The 16,729-nt window shown below is 46.9% G+C and overlaps 1 protein-coding gene and 1 pseudogene across 1 annotated transcript; one reads left to right on the forward strand and one right to left on the reverse strand.

Moving 5' to 3' along the window:
• The first annotated feature begins 77 nt into the window (after positions 1–77).
• On the forward strand, positions 78–1,749 carry LOC147984525 (uncharacterized; annotated as a pseudogene).
• Positions 1,750–4,972: 3,223 nt separating this feature from the next.
• On the reverse strand, positions 4,973–6,399 carry LOC125541378 (cleavage stimulating factor 64-like). Its single transcript, XM_048704806.2, has one exon. The coding sequence runs from the start codon at positions 6,344–6,346 to the stop codon at positions 5,654–5,656; it is 693 nt and encodes a 230-aa protein (XP_048560763.1). The 5' UTR covers positions 6,347–6,399; the 3' UTR covers positions 4,973–5,653.
• Between the last annotated feature and the right edge of the window lie 10,330 nt (positions 6,400–16,729).

The following is a 16,729-nucleotide window of genomic DNA, read 5'->3' on the forward strand; positions in this document are numbered from 1 at the left end:
TTAATAATCAATTTTATCTCTTTTTCTCACAAGAATGTAACTTTGAACCCAAGAATCTGTGAAGACAATTTCATCCGATGGCTTCTTCCGCTCCTCCCGCTCCCGACCCCGCTCCCGCCCCCGCTCCACCATCCTCGCCGGCCTCCCCGCCGGACGCCGCCGCCCAGCCCGCGCCCGCCGCTGGTCTCGCCCTCTCCACCTGCCCCCTCGACGAGCTGCTCCCAACTGTCGCCCCACCACCTTCGCATTTCCTTGATCTGCCCTATGTCAAGGCCGGGCAGGTCGCGCTCCGATGCTTCCTGGGCTGTGGCAATGCCATGGGAGTGGAGTTTGAAGACGACTGCTGCTACTACCTCCATCTCGCCATCACCACCCCGGCGCTCCACCTCGCCTCGCCGCTCTACATCACCTTCAGCCATTCCACCCACCACCTAAATGCCTTAGTCGTGGCTGCTCTGCTCCAGGCCGTTCTGGGTGGATCTGCCGCTCACTTCTACGTTGCGCAATGCTCCCCCTTGATCTTTCGCTTCCATGTTGCTTCTGCGCGCGTAGCGGAGATCATCCTTGCCCAAGCACCGCTCTGCTGTCGTAAATACTCCTTCTCCTTCGCTAGGACCTTGCCACCGCTCTCACCCCCTTCTCGCTCTACGGCAACATGCATGACGCTTGCTCAGCTTCTCCAAATCCCAGATGACCTGGGTGATCACTTCGAACGGTTCGCCTGGGCACAATGTCGCTCACCGGTCTCCATTCTCTCACACTCACAGCTGCATGGATGCCGCATGTACGCGCGTGTCATCCAATTCCCTTTCGACCTTGATGCCTTCTTGATGAGCCTCATCCTTGCCTGCCTCTTTGGCGGCATCCACCATCTCTTCAACGTCACGGATGATGGAGACTCTTGCTTCTCCTTCACTGTGGCGTCGCCTGACATTGCCTCGCTCATCTCTTCCATGGGCGACTTCAGGAAGCTGGGCATGTTGATCCGTTTCCCATGGCCTCTGCCTCGAGGTGCCACCTGCTGCTTGCCTCCCGGCTTGCCACTGCAATCGTCTGTTGGAACCACATCCTCCTCATCGCCGGCGGCCGTTTCTGCACTGTGGCCAGCTGCGTCCACAACTCTTGATCTACCCAAGGAGCGTCGACAACGGCCTGGTATTAGCTTCTTTTATCGTATGCTTAATGTTAATCACTTCTTCCAGCTTACGCCACACATGCATTACACCCAACATACACACCCGTTCTGGGTTATTTTCCTGCCGATCTCCGTTAGACCTAATGAACTGTTAGTTGAGTCAGCCCTAAACCACTGTTTTTCGGTCAAACAAGATTTTCTAGCAGTCAAAGTTAATGAGCATATCTACAAAACTGGCATCTTCTCGTACTCAACCAAAATTCAAATTCTCATGCATGGGTCCCTTGATTTTGAAGGGTTTTGTCTCTTCTTATTTGACCAACTCGAAACGACCGTTGCCCACTGCAGTCGCTTCCTGCATGTTTACACAAAATTCGTTTACCCTACTCTGCCCCCTCGAACGAAGTCCATTTTTGGCCCTTTTGCTCACCAGCTTGCGCAGGCTCACGTGCCACAGCAGCCCCCTGCGGTCGCACGCTCGCCGCATGTTCGTCCTGCCCCGCATGCGCCTGGATCCCACCTCATGCATAATGATGACCGTGCGGCGCTCTCTAACACACCAAATCTTGCAAAAGATCCGTACGCGGTGCCAGAGTCGCCGCACGCGACTGTAGTTCTCGCGCGCACCAGGAACCCCACTCGCTCTCTTTGTCTGTGCCATTTCTGGACGAACCGCTTGCCCGCCCCGCGTCTAATCCGGACCCCGATGCGCCGCCCTCTGTCCCCCCACGCGCAGCCCCATCATCTACGGCAACGGAGAATCTTGCATTGGGAACCGACGATCTGGAGAGAGCATGCGCCGGCTTGTCGACACAGCTCGTCCACGACATCTCTGATCAGCATCTAGGCCTCATCATCACGCCTAATCCCTCTCTCCAGCCTACTTCGGCTGATCGGTCACCACGCCCCAGCACGTCGCCCCCTCTCCCTCTGACACACGCAATGGCCCCTGCCGCCCTGACGGCGGCCTTGTCACCCACGCGCTCCAACAGCAACACGACACCATCCTACAAAGATGCTCTCCTCTCCTCCCCTCTCGACCGCAGTCATCCTCCCTCGCACCTCGCCTGTTTAACCCCTCGCCGCCTCCTCCCCACTCATCCACACTCTCGCTCTCCTTCTCCCAAACACAAAAAGCGTCGCTACTTCCGGTGCCTCGCCCTAGACCATTGCGTAGAGACCTGCCGCGACCCCATCTGCTGTGCTCACTGCTGGTGGTGCGGCCACCGCAGTCGAGACTGCAGGTATAGACGAATCTGGCCCTTCTTCCCACCTCTTCCCGATTCCTTCGCATCTCATCCTAATTCCTGTGTTCTGCACTCGCAGCATGGACTCCGCCGGCTCTTCCTCGACGGCGGCCCGCGCCTCGCGCACGCTCATGATCGGAGACGTCCCCATCATCCTCTCGGAGCCATTCACTGCGCTCTGCGTCCCCTCGCCCTTCCTCCCTCGCCGCCTCGCGCCTCTGCATCTCCGCCCACTCCCACATCACCCTCATCAGCCAACTTTCCCACACACACACGTCGCCATTTGACAGTCATGAACTACAAGCGCGTCTCTCCGACGTCTTCCTCGCCTCCCAATACACTAGGTCCCCCTCTCATGTTTCCGACACCGACATCGAGGATGAGCCGCCACGGCCGTTCCATGAGGCTGGCATGCTGCCGCCCTTCCGGGACATGCCTCTAGTCGCTGCCCCTCCCTGCCTAGTCCACTGCCCTCGCCTCTTCGCCTTCGCACACCTCCAAAACCCTGACCCCAATCCCACCCCTCTCATCCGCAGAGCCATTCAACACATTTGCGGCAACCCCTCCTTCATCATGGGCGGCTCATGGCGGGGGATTGCCTGCCTCACCTTCCACACTCCCGGCGCACGAAATGATGTGGTCAGCCATAGTCCTATTGAGTTCGAGGACAACGTAGTCACCATTGAGCCGGTCGAGCACGTCGACCGTTCTATCGCCATCTTCACTGACCTCGCTGAGGTCGAGGTTTCTGAATTCCCTCACGAACTCTGGCACGAGGACGGCATACGCTTCGCCCTTGCCTTTTTGGGAGATGTATGTGCCATCGATGACTTTTGTCTCCACGGCATAGACTACACCTTGGTCCGCGCCCTTGTGCTCCTCCAATCTGGCAAACCTGCTCCCCTGGCATCATCATCCAACTCTCACCCATCAATGAAATCAAAATCGCCAAAGTTGTCGAGGTTTCTTGCTGGCACCACGGAGATGGAGCCACTCCCTTTAGATCTGGCTCCTCTGACGGAGATTCTGCACCACTCTCTCAACGCGCCTCACCACGTCCTCCCTCCCCTGCTCACATCGCCCCCGTCGTCTCTGCGGTTCAAAACAACTGCCTACTCATGAAATTTGCAGCTAAAACTCTCTCCACCGCCCAAACACCATGGCTCCAGTGGCTTGATCTTCAACATCCCAACGCCTTAGTATCCCCTCCACCACAAACCTCCTTCCTATGCCGCACCATCTCCCAGCAAATAACTACTCTCCAAAATATTTCCTTCGTGCTCACTAGTACCGGGTCACATACCTACTTTTGGCTAGACAAGTGGCTCACCCCTCAACCGCTCGCCATCACCTTCCCCCACCTATTCTCACACTCCACTTTACAGCTGGTTAAAGTGGCTAACATTTTGCGATTCGATTGAAGTTAACCTTCGTAATCGCCTCTCTCTAACGGCAGAACAAGAGCTTGTGTCGCTTCTGGCTATTTTGCAGGACTTCGTGCCGTCGGCGGAGGAAGATCAATGGTTTCTACGACATGGCACTTGCTTCTCCTCCAAGCATGCATATGGCGTCCTCATGGCTAGGCCTGACAACGATCTCATGGCCCCTCTCATATGGAGTGCCAAGGTTCCTCGGAAGCTCAAAGTTTTTGCATGGTTACTCTTCAAAGACCGCCTCAGCACTAGAGTTAACCTTGCACGCAAGCATGTCATCAACTCAGACATATGCCCTCGATGTGCTACGGCAACCGAAGACTCCAACCACCTCTTCATCACATGCCCTCTTGCCAATAGAATTTGGCAACGGCTCGGGTTCCTCCCAACCTCCAGTGACATTACAGATCTATGGGACACTCCTACCCCTTCTCACCTCCAAACCAAAGCATGGCCTTCGATCCTTCTGGCCTTGCTTTGGATGATTTGGACAGCACAAAATGACATGGTCTTTAGATCAATAGATCAATGCTCTGTAATAACCTTAAGGAACCTCATTGCTGCTTTGGATCTTTGGTCACATCATCTTGTGAGCTCACAAGACAAGGATGACGTCTTCTCGTGGCGTTCCTACCTCTCTGCACGTTGCACCGTGCCTACGTAATTCTATACTCACTGCCATGGCAGTCCCTTCAGTAATATATTCAGTTGGAAAAACTGGCCGGTCCGAGCTGGGAATATCGGCCCGGAAATCGACCGGTCCGGTCCGGTCCGGTCTTAGCTCGGTTAACTCGCATGGACCGAATGAGCTGACGCAAGAGAACTGAGGTGATGGATTCTATGGCTTGAGGTAGGAGAAGAGACAATTATCTCCACGATTTACTGCACGTTATTGGAGAAGCAGTTATCTCCACGATTTACTCCACAATTTACTTCCTAGGAATAGGAATCTATTGCCTAAATTCAACGGAGCAGAAACAGAAAGAACGAGAAAGATGGGCGCGATAGGATACATTCCTGCGTCCTGCCATCCTACACCTCCCCATGATCCAATTAACCCGGGCCATCGAAAGAAAGATCGATTCGTGGCAGATCAGAATTTGTATGACTAAATGTACAGGCAACATGCAAACTCTAAAAGGGATAGTTATGGCACATGCAACGATTCGATAATGTGGACTCCTATCGACTCAACATAGTTAACGCGATACTTTCAAAAAATCAAACAGAATTAACGCGACAGAAAATAGGAAACACCCTTAAAAAACAGGAAACAATGAGGCAACAAGATTAATTCCGGAGCACTAGTGTCGCCACAAACAGATACGCCCTTGAACTTCATGCGCTCGGGGGCCTCCCTGATGAAGAACTCCAGCTGCCCCAAGTCAGGCGGGCCGGGGGTGACCTCCGCCGGCTACTACGTGGCCGCCACCTCCACGACAACACTTCCATTCGTCGCCGTCGTCACGTACCTGGCCTCCCCGACCTCTTAAACGTGCTCATGATGGGCACGCAGCTGTTTTCCCTTTCCTTCGTCTGCTTCCCGTGCCCCGTAATCTCCCACCGTCGCCATGCGCCGCCGCTCGCTGTCGCCGTACCACATCATGGGCGGTCCTCTCGGTCCGGCCCGAGCTTTACCATCATCGGTCCGGTCCCTGAAAAGTGAACCGCAGCAATGCTCTGTCCGGTCTGGTCCGGTCCGCCAGTGGCCGGTCTAGAGGGCGGCTCGGTTAGGGACCGGACCAGCCCGGACCGTGTCCACCCTGAGGTACATGTACATGGAAGCAAGGAAAGACTCCTCGTGATGGCGCACTTCCTGCAGCATCGATCTCTCCTTCTCAGACGCAGGCAACTCCAGCGGACACAGGCGTAGCCTTCCCGTCGTCTTCGAGCTTCATTAGTTTGGCGCCGTGATCGTCAGGCGGCGGACAGGCGCTCGCCCGCTTCTTCCTCTTTGCCTCGCCGGCAGCCTCGTCCGCGGCGGCCATGTCGAGCAGGCGCTGCACCATCTCCATGGCGATGTCCAGCCCTGGGACGTACTCCGTGAGTACCTTGCAGTTCTCGGGGCCGCAGGTCTCGAACGTCTCCAAAGCTTCCCGCAGCTCGTGCCTGGACGCGCCCGCCAGGTGCCGCGTGACGGAGGACACGACGACGAGGCGCCCGCGGTCGTTGACGAGGGATGCGGCGTGGATGGCGTCCTCCATCCCGACGGGCTCGTGGTCGCCCCGGCGCCTCCGGCGCGCCGCGCCGGCCCTTTCGGCCAGGCCGACCCGCAGCTCGCGGTTGAGCAGCCGGTGGCCGTGCAGGTTGCGGCACGCGCTCTGTGCCGTGGCGTCGTCGGCGTACTCGACGAAGGCGTAGCCCTTGCGCTTCCCCGTGTCGGCGTCGGCGGCGAGGTTGAAGGAGAGGACGGGGCCGATGAGCTCGCAGGCGTCGCGGACCTCCTTCTCCTCGGCTTTGAAGGGGATGTTGCCGACGTAGACGACGCGGCTGCAGCGACAGTTGCCGGCGGCAGCGGCGATGCTGTCCATGATTTGGCAGCTTGAGTAGATCGAGGCGGCCAAATGCGATCGAGACGGGCTGGATCAAGGCTTTGGCGAAATATATGGAGTCGAATCATCATCGTTCAAGACTCGGATTCGGCGTTCTTTTCTTTACGAAGCGCGTCTCGTGTCGTAAGTCGGTTCAGGGACGCGTGGCTTAGAGACGCGTCGTAATAAGTCGGTGTCTTTTTTCCGAACACAGTACCAAAGTGTTCGTCTAAACATGCATACACTCATCCTTAGAGCATCTCTAATAGACGCATAAAAACTGTTTCGCACATTAAAATTTAGGTTTTTTTTATGTCGGACAGCTTCAATAAAAGCTGTAAAATAGTTTACGCGAAAAAATGGTTTAGGCACACGCTAAAAAGCATTATCAGAAACTGCAAATTTGGGGCGTCTAATTGTGCACGCTTCACAATTTGCACTGCGTATTTTTGTGGCGCGCGTTTTTGGCATCTAGGTCCGGCACGCTAAAAGTGCTACAGTGTCGCGATAAAACTATTTTAGAAATTTTTGTGCGTCTGTTGGAGATGCTCTTATAAACACACACACACATACTCTATCCTTATGAGTAACTTCGAGCGACTGAGCCGGCATATTATCTTGAGATTTTACGAAGTCATCGTAAGTGCCTTGTAGTCGACGAAAACATCTTCTCCCACGGAACACGCATAGCCAAAAATGCTGAAATAAGTCTAAAATAAATGCGAGCACCAGGACTTGAATCCTGATGGGCCGGAGATAGCACTATCCTCCTGACTATCCAACCACACATCGGTTCGCAATAAGTCGGTGTCCTTGAGACACTAACTTTGCAAGGACCCCAATATTTGGCATCCATACGCTGGGAGGACCCCATCAAATAATGATCCTAAATAAGACGTGTCATACGTGTGGCACGAAACACTTTGGTCCTAACGTTTTTTATAACTAAGTTGCTATCGAAAAGACAACGCAAATCCAAAACAAAAAGTTGCCATGCTTGATAATTAGAGTTGTCATCTTCGCATTGCTAAATTTGCTATAAAAAATATTCAAAATTCCCATGTGTACGCGACACACATGTGATATTTATCAGGGTCCCAAACAATGTCATGTCGTGAAACTAATCATATGTGTCTACCAAAACTTAGGGAAACCATAAACTTTGCTAAATTATTTGCCTCAAAATTTCTACTCTGGATTCGTAGATAGAGGAGCAAGCAGAAAACTTCAATTTTCCTCGATATCACTTCCTGGATCACCGCAACATTAACACCACCTGAGTCGGTCTCTATATTCTTGATGACTGTCAAAGAGTCCGAAGCAACAATATAGAAAAATGCCATGAACCCCAAAAAACATTTGATCATGAAGTTGTACAATTCATGCATAGCTCGCAGTCATTCTTTAAATCATTCGCTAGGTGGCAGTCCGGGAGGACCCCCCATTGACCGGAAAAGGCCTAGTTAATTGTTATTTTATTTAAAAAGTATAGAAAAATGCCATGAACCCCAAAAAACATTTCCTTATAAAAACACATAGAAAAACTAAAATTTGAAAAATGTCATGCTCTGAATTTTTAAAAAATATCGTCCTCTAATATTAGGAATTAACCATGGATGTTAAAAAACTTGTCATGGACCTACAATTTGAGTTGCCATGTGAACACAGAAGAAGAAGAAGAAGAAGAAGAAGAAGAACAAGAAGAAGAAGATAGAAGAAGAAGAAGAAGCCTTGATAAAAATTGCCATCTCTTAATAAACAAAAATGCTATCTAAAAATAACAAACTGCCATCTATTAATAATAAAAATGCCATTAATATAAAAATGTCATCTCTTAGTATAAAACTCACATCTCTTAATAAAAATGTCATCTCTTAAATAAATAAAAATGTCGTCTCTTGATAAAAAATATCATCTCTTATAACAAATGAAAAATTCCATGCGACGTCGTTTGAAAATTTATAAACTGCCATCTTGATTTTTCCTAGAGAAAATGCCATGTGGTGAAAAGAAAGAAAAGGGGATAGACTGGGATTCACACCCTCGCACTGCTGGCCAATGCGATAGCTCTGGTGTTTTGAAAATTAGTTCACTAGCTTCTTTCTAATAGCGAACTGGTTTGGAAATCTGACGTGGCTTGGATCCCGCGTCAGGATTCCTGCAAACGAATCAGTTGGGAGATAGGGCGTTCGCGAGAACAATCAACCTGATTGACGTTCGCCAAATAAGATTTCCGTTTTGCAAAGTGTCCAGAAGAGAAGGCTTGTGTTGTGCCTTTGAAAACAAAAACAAAAACTAGTTCTCCAAAAAGCATTTTTTTAGCACCAAACATGTTTTTCACATAGGACAAATCTTTTCTTTCTCCATGAAAAATTACATGTAGACATAGGGCACACGTCCTTTTTAGAACTTTTGAACATGAGAAAGATTATTTGTTTCACCTGAAAATAGGGTGACAGTTTTGCCCATGGGTATGGGTATCCATGGGCATACTAACCGAAAATAGCAGGAATGGACACTAGTAGAAAATAGGGCTTTGGTCCAGGCCGGGTCAGCCCATTAGTCTCGGTTCAGTCCAGAACCGGGACCAATGGGGGCATTGGTCCCGGTTCGTGAGCCCAGGGGGCCGGCCGGGCCACGTGGGCCATTGGTTCCGGTTCATCTGGACCTTTTGGTCCCGGTTGGTGGGATGAACCGAAACCAATGGGCCTCGCTCCTGGCCCACAACCATTGGTCCCGGTTCGTGCCTCAAACCGGGACTAAAGATTAGACCTTTAGTCCCGGTTTGAGGCACGAACCGGGACTAATGGGGTTGAGACCTTTAGTCCCGGTTCGTGCCACGAACCGGTACTAAAGGTCCCATTTTCAAACTCTACCCCCCCCCCCCCCCCCCCCCCCGTGGATCGCCTTTTCAGTTTTTAAAAAAATAAAATAAAATGATGGAAATGTCAAAAAAATAAAAGAAAATAAGTTTCCCATGTGATATGTGGTCTAGTTGTTGGGAAAATTTGCAAATGTGAATTTTGACTTTATTTGCAAAATCTCTCTGAAATTTGTAAAAATGGGCATAACTTTTGCATACTAACTCGGATGAAAAAGTTTTTTATATGAAAAACCATCTACTCGAAAAGTTACATCCGAATTTAACTGGCGGAACCCCGTTAAACATTTTCAAAATCCTCAAAAACCTAATAGAAAAAAGTTACGGGGCTTTTAAGATCTAGAGTGAAAAAAATCGAAAAAAATTCAAACAGTGGGCAAACTGTGGTCAAACAATGGTCAAACTAATTATTCTAGAATATTAGTGTTACTAAATAATTGTTTCTGTAATTTCAATTTTGGTCAAATCTGGTCAAACTGTGGTCAAACAATGGTCAAACTAATTATTCAAGAAATATTAGTGTTACCAAATAATTATTGTTTTTAAAACAATAGTTTCAAAATAAAACTATGAAATGTGTCACTTCATGCTCATGCAAAATTCCTGAAGGTTAATAGGATTGACATCTTAGTATTGTCAGGAAAACAACAAGTGCAGACTTGGAGCGAGGGAGAATAGAACCCGGAAGTTAAGCGTGCTCAGGCTGGGGGAGTGGGAGGATGGGTGACCGTTCGGGAAGTTAGATGATTTGGAATGATGAGAGGTGATTAGAGGATAGATTGAGAAGTGATGAGGGGTGGTGATTACAGACTAGAGGTTAAAATAATTCAGAAATTTGAAAATAAAAAAAATTCAAAAAGAATTTTCAAAAAAAATTCAAAAAAATCATAAAATTTCCTTTAGTCCCGGTTGGTGTTACCAACCGGGACTAAAGGTGGAGCTCCACGTGGCCGCGCCCTTTAGTCCCGGTTCTGGATTGAACCGGGACTAAAGGGATAGGCATTAGTACCGACCCTTTAGTCCCGGTTCCAGAACCGGGACTAAAGGCCCTTATGAATCAGGACTGAAGGCCCTTTTTCTACTAGTGAGATGAGACATTTTACCCATCAGCAATGGGTATTCATACCCACAAAACGTATGGACATGGCATGGGTATAAAATTATGCTGATACTTAGAAATAATTAATAAATAAAAATAACTCCTTTAACACGTGGGTGGAGAAATTACAATTTATACATATTGCAAAACCTATTGTGCTTAAAACTGGAAAAATGATGCCAAAACATGGCCAAACTATTTACAGGGTGAACCCGTCATAATAGACTTTCAATGTGCACACTCAAATTTAAGCATTACCCTATATGTCCTAGCCGGCCGTATAGTTGTTGCTGCTGCTGTTCTTGTGTTCAAGTGAAAAAAACACTCGACTGTCAAAATATGTCTCATCGGTCTATTTCTGTAATTCCCATGGGTTTGGCTGCCCCAATACCTTTTCGATCTGCACTCTCCTCGGTTCCTCATGATTTGATAACATCACATGTTGAGATACTCTTGTATTCTAGAGTATGTATTTGGTGTTCTACTTACCGAAAAGTTATTTCATTGTGGACAATCCATCTACCTTTGTCTAGTTCTAGGGGCGTGTTTGGTTCAGCTTCAGGTGCCAATTTTTCACTCTAAAAGCTAGAATTTGGACCAAAGGAGATTTCCAGCAAACCAACTTCTCAAGAATCTAGAAAATCTGGTTGTGCATTTTGTGCAGCTAGTCTACCCCAACCTTTTGAGCTTCTCCAGCAACCAGTTTTATGTTGCCTAGAAGTTAAAGGGTATTTACCCACCTTGTCACTGATAAGTAAAAAATGGATCTATCCTTGAGCGAGCAAACAAACAAAGAGAGTGCCTCCCTCCTGAGCAAACGACCAAGTCACTTGGCCTTCTAGTGATTCAACAGTCTTGCATCTTTCCCATCGGGATTATCAGAATAAAAATAATAGTTGAATCACCATATTGTCGTCATGTTTCTTTCCAACATGGTCGTTGAATTGCTTACGAACGTCCAAATAATTGGTTTACAGTCAATTAGCATATAAACAATATTTTATCCCCTGGGACATTGTAGAAAATTCATATCAAACATACAGGTTTGTATTTGATCTGCTTAATCATAAAGCAATAATAGCAATTCTGAGAGCAATAGGGTTTGGAGATAGATGGTTAAATTGGATCACAATGCTGATGTCCTCAGGAACATCTTAAGTTCTGCTAAATGGAGTACCAGACAAGTTCTTTCATTGCAAACAAGGAGTCGGACAAGGAGACCCTGTGTCTCCACTCCCTTTTGTTCTTGCAGCTGATCTTCTTCAGCCAATGCTTAATGAGGCAATGCAAGAGAATTTGATTCATGCACCTATTGACAGACAAGCTTGCCCAGATTTTCCTGTTATCCAATATGCTGATGACACCATCTTAGTGTTGCCTGCTGATGCCAGACAATGGTCTCAAGTTAAAAATCTCATTTTGCACTATTCAGCCTTTACTGGGCTCAAAGTTAACTATGAAAAATCCTTCATGGTGCCAATCAATGTGGTTGAACCTCATATCAGCAACTTGCTCAATATCATGGGATGCCAACAAGGACATTTCCCCTTCACCCATTTGGGCCTCCCTCTAGGTACAACAAAACCAAAAATTGAAGATTTCAACCCAATGATGCAAAGAATTGAGAAAAGGCTTACTGGTTGCTCTACCATGCTATCTTATAATGGAAGCTTGTTACTTATCAAATCTGTATTTGCAGCATTACCAATCTTCTTCACGTGTACTTTGGCACTTCCCATGGGAGTTATTGAACAGATCAACAAATACTTGAGGAACTTTCTATGGAGGAAATTTGGTATGGAGGACAGAGGGACAACTCTAATTGCTTGGTCCAAAGTATGTCAACCAAAAAAGCAGGGAGGTCTGGGCATACTAGATATAGATCTTCACAGTAAGGCCCTACTTATAAAGAATCTCATCAAGTTCCTCAACAAAGAAGATATACCATGGATCAATCTTGTCTAGGAGAAATACTATCATACAGAAGCACCAAGAGGAAAATCAGAAGGGTCATTCTGGGGGAAAGCTCATATTGCACTCTTAGACATATTTAAGCAAATTAGCAAATGCTCAATAGGCTCTGGCCAAACTGTGCTGGTCTGGAAGGAAAAATGGCATGACCAGGCTCTGCAAATTACACTTCCACATCTTCATTCTTTTGCAGTTAATAAGGAGCAAACAGTGTAGGATTTTTTTTATGAACATGATTGGACTGAGCACTTTCATCTGCCCTTATCCATTGAATCCTATGAGCAATTCAACCAGTTACAAGATCTTGCTCCCATCCTATTGTTGGGGAACGTAGAATTTCAAAATTTTCCTACGATCACGCAAGATCTATCTAGGAGAAGCATAGCAACGAGCGGGGAGAGTGTGTCCACGTACCCTCGTAGACCGAAAGCGGAAGCGTTTAGTAACGCGGTTGATGTAGTTGAAAGTCTTCGTGATCCAACTGATCCAAGTACCGAACGCACGACACCTCCACGATCTGCACATGTTCAGCTCAGTGACGTTCCTCGAACTCTTGATCCACTTGAGGCCGAGGGAGAGTTTCATCAGCACAGTGGCGTGGTGACGGTGATGATGAAGTTACCGACGCAGGGCTTCGCCTAAGCACTACGACAATATGACCGAGGTGGAAAACTGTGGAGGGGGGCACCGCACATGTCTAAAGATTAACTTGTGTGTCTATGGGGTGCCCCCTCCCTCGTATATAAAGGAGGGGAGGGGGAGGAGGAGGGCCGGCCACAAGGGGCGCGCCCAAGGGGGGGATTCCTACTCCTAGTAGGAGTAGGTTTCCCCCTTTCCTAGTCCAAGTAGGAGAAGAAGGAAGGAGGAAGAGGGGAGAAGGAAGGAGGGGGGCGCCACCCCCTCCTAGTACAATTCGGACTAGCCCATGGGGGGTGGCCACCCTTTGAGGCCCTTCTCTCCTTTCCCGTATGGCCCATTAAGGCCCACTACTTCCCCCGGCGAATTCCTGTAACTCTCCGGTACTCCAAAAAATATCTGAATCACTCGGAACCTTTCCGATGTCCGAATATAGCCTTCCAATATATCGAGCTTTACGTATCGTCCATTTCGAGACTCCTCGTCATGTCCGTGATCTCATTCGGGACTCCAAACAACCTTCGGTACATCAAATCACATAACTCATAATACACATCGTCATCAAACGTTAAGCGTGCGGACCCTACGGGTTCGATAACTATGTAGACATGACCGAGACACATCTCCGGTCAATAACCAATAGCGGAACCTGGATGCTCATATTGGCTCCTACATATTCTACGAATATCTTTATCGGTCAAACCGCATAAGAACATACGTTGTTCCCTTTGTCATCGGTATGTTACTTGCCCGAGATTCGATCGTCGGTATCATCATACCTAGTTCAATATCGTTACCGGAAAGTCTCTTTACTCGTTCCGTAATGCATCGTCCTGCAACTAACTTTATTAGTCACATTGCTTGCAAGGCTTATAGTGATGTGCATTACCGAGAGGGCCCAGAGATACCTCTCCGACAATCGGAGTGACAAATCCTAATCTCGCTCTATGCCAACTCAACAAATGCCATCGGAGACACCTGTAGAGCATCTTTATAATCATCCAGTTACGTTGTGACCTTTGATAGCACACTAAGTGTTCCTTCGGTATTCAGGAGGTGCATAATCTCATAGTCAGAGGAACATGTATAAGTCATGAAGAAAGCAATATCAATAAACTAAACGATCATAGTGCTAAGCTAACGGATGGATCTTGTCCATCACATCGTTCTCTAATGATGTGATCCCGTTCATCAAATGACAACACATGTCTATGGCTAGGAAACTTAACCATCTGTGATTAACGAGCTAGTCTAGTAGAGGCATATTAGGGACACTCTGTTTGTCTATGTATTCACAAATGTACTAAGTTTTTGATTAATACAATTCTAGCATGAATAATAAACATTTATCATGATATAAGGAAATATAAATAATAACTTTATTATTGCCTCTAGGGCATATTTCCTTCACCTATACCCACACAAAAAGGATAACTGGAGCATTATTGGGGCTGTTGGTAAGCCCATAGCAATTCACATTTACAATTAGATGTTGGAGCACAAAGAAGAACATCCCTTTTTTAACATCATTTGGAGCAGCTCCAGTAGACTTAAACATAAAATCTTCTTCTGGCTAGTTGCACATTGTAGAATCAACACCAGGACTCACTTACTCAAAAAAGGCATGCAACTTGATGACATTTTCTGCCCAAATTGTAACCAACATGCAGAAGAGACCACCATGCATTTGCTTTGGGACTGTAACTTTGCTCGAGAGTGTTGGAACTCCTTGATCCCCAATAGGCAGAGAGGTACATCAGTTTATGAGGACACCACCCTGGCTATAAGCCACTTACCAAAGCAGTTTGTAGCAGAGATCATCATTCTAGGATGCTGGAACATATGGATTCAGAGAAATGGAAAAGTATTCAGGGCAATCCAGCAGTCTGTCCAATCCTGGAGACTTCATCTTAAGCAAGATTTAAAGCTTCTCAGACACAAGATTAAGAAAAATTTTAAACTTAGATTCACTCAGTGGATGGACCATAACTTGTAATGATGAACTCCAAACCTAGAGCAGGCATTGGCTAATCCTTTAGCCAAACTTCTACCCCGGGGCTTGTACTATTTTTTAATATATTTATCGTAGAACCATTGTTCTACGGTGTTGGGTTCAAAAAAAACTTTTTAGCTCCCTAAGCTACACTGAGATCTTTATTTTCTAAAGTTTTAAATGTACTCTTTTCTTGAGGCATCATCGTGTTGGTCATGCTGCAGGGAGATGTTACGACTGCCACCAACAACATATGCAATGCGGTGCAGGAGGAAGCGAGATGTGACGACAATGGCGGCATGGGGGCGCGCTACTCCGAGCATGAGTACGATATAATGGAACCTTGTATCTTATTGACCTAGATCGAGCGAAACATTTTTTTCTTCTGAGAACATATGAACACTTTTTGCGAATATTCATTTATGCACCCCAAGCTCATCTGATCTTGGTGAACAGTAAAATTAAAAATTTACTAGACTTCTTTTAAATATTAGTTTTTTTTCATATGAGATGTTTGAGTGTCTAAGGTCCTTACCAATTTTCAACATATTCGGACATCTGAGTAGCTCAGCAAAAAAACGGTCCAAACAGTTCAAGAACAATAGATTTTTCACTCACACCTTGATTTTGTATTTTTTACTGAGAGCACTCAGATGTTCAAACACGCTGAATATTGGCACGAATCTCACACACTCAAACATCTTACTTGAAAAAAAACAGTTTTTTCTAGTATTTTTTTTATTTTACTATTTATGGGCAGGAGCGGGGGAGCTCCTTTTTTAGATCAGTTCAGATTAGTCCGGAAGCCATTTCGCCTCTCTTTGTTATTGTTAAGAACTACAGGCGGCAATAGGCAAATAGATGGATCAGGCCCGCTTAAAATTCCAGCAGCCCATATACACGTACTGGCCTCCTCTCAAAGGAAAACAAAAAGGAAAGAAGATGTATACGCGACCTCAAAAACCCCTAAAAAAGTGACCTAAAAAGGATGTATTATGTTTTTCTTTTTTTAACATCAGTACAGACACAAGCATTCATATACATGCGCATACACTCACCCCTCTATAAACACACACACGCATACCCTATCCATATAAGCACCTCAGAAAGATTGATCGAAAATACTAAAATAAATCCAGAAATAAATGCGAGCACCAGGATTTAAACCCTGATGGCTGGGAATACCACAGTCTCTCTAACCATCCAACATGTATTATGCTTTCCTACGCGTAGCTTTGCCTCTACGATGTATGTATGTCTATACAAATATGAGGTAGAAGCTACGTATACGTACGTATCTCTACCGGCCGCTGCAGCCGTTCGCTATGTGTCACGCTCTGGATGCTCTCTTCAGATTTTGTTTTTTATTTGTCCGCACGCGTTTTCGGCTTTTTAAACGGGTTTTTTTCGGGGGGTTTCGATGTTTTGGTTTTTCACCGGTCTTCCTTAGTTTTTCGATAAAAAAAACCGATCTTATTTTTGCGCAAAAAACACATTTTTTTCCTTTCGCTAGAGTCACGGTTTTGCTTCCACGAGAGGCACGGTTTTGTTCTCGTGAGAGTCACGATCGTGCCTCTCGGAAATGAAACAAACGCGTTTTCTATTTTTTCCCTTTCGCGAGTCACGGTTTTGCTTACACGAGAGGCACGATTGTGCTTTAGCGAGAGTCACGGTCATGCCTCTTGGAAACGAAAAAAACATGTTTTCTATTTTTTTCTTCCTTTTGGGAGAGTCATGGTTTTGCTTTCACGATAGGCACGGTTGTGCTTTCGTGAGAGTCACGGTCGTGCCTCTCGAAAACGA

Source organism: Triticum urartu, chromosome 2A, assembly GCF_056163025.1.
Source record: "Triticum urartu cultivar PI428250 chromosome 2A, HENAU_Tu73, whole genome shotgun sequence".
NCBI classification, from domain to species: Eukaryota; Viridiplantae; Streptophyta; class Magnoliopsida; order Poales; family Poaceae; genus Triticum; species Triticum urartu.

Coding starts and splice junctions, on each gene's coding strand:
- LOC125541378 (XM_048704806.2), bottom strand. CDS start 6,346: ATGGACAGCATCGCCGCTGCCGCCGGCAACTGTCGCTGCAGCCGCGTC.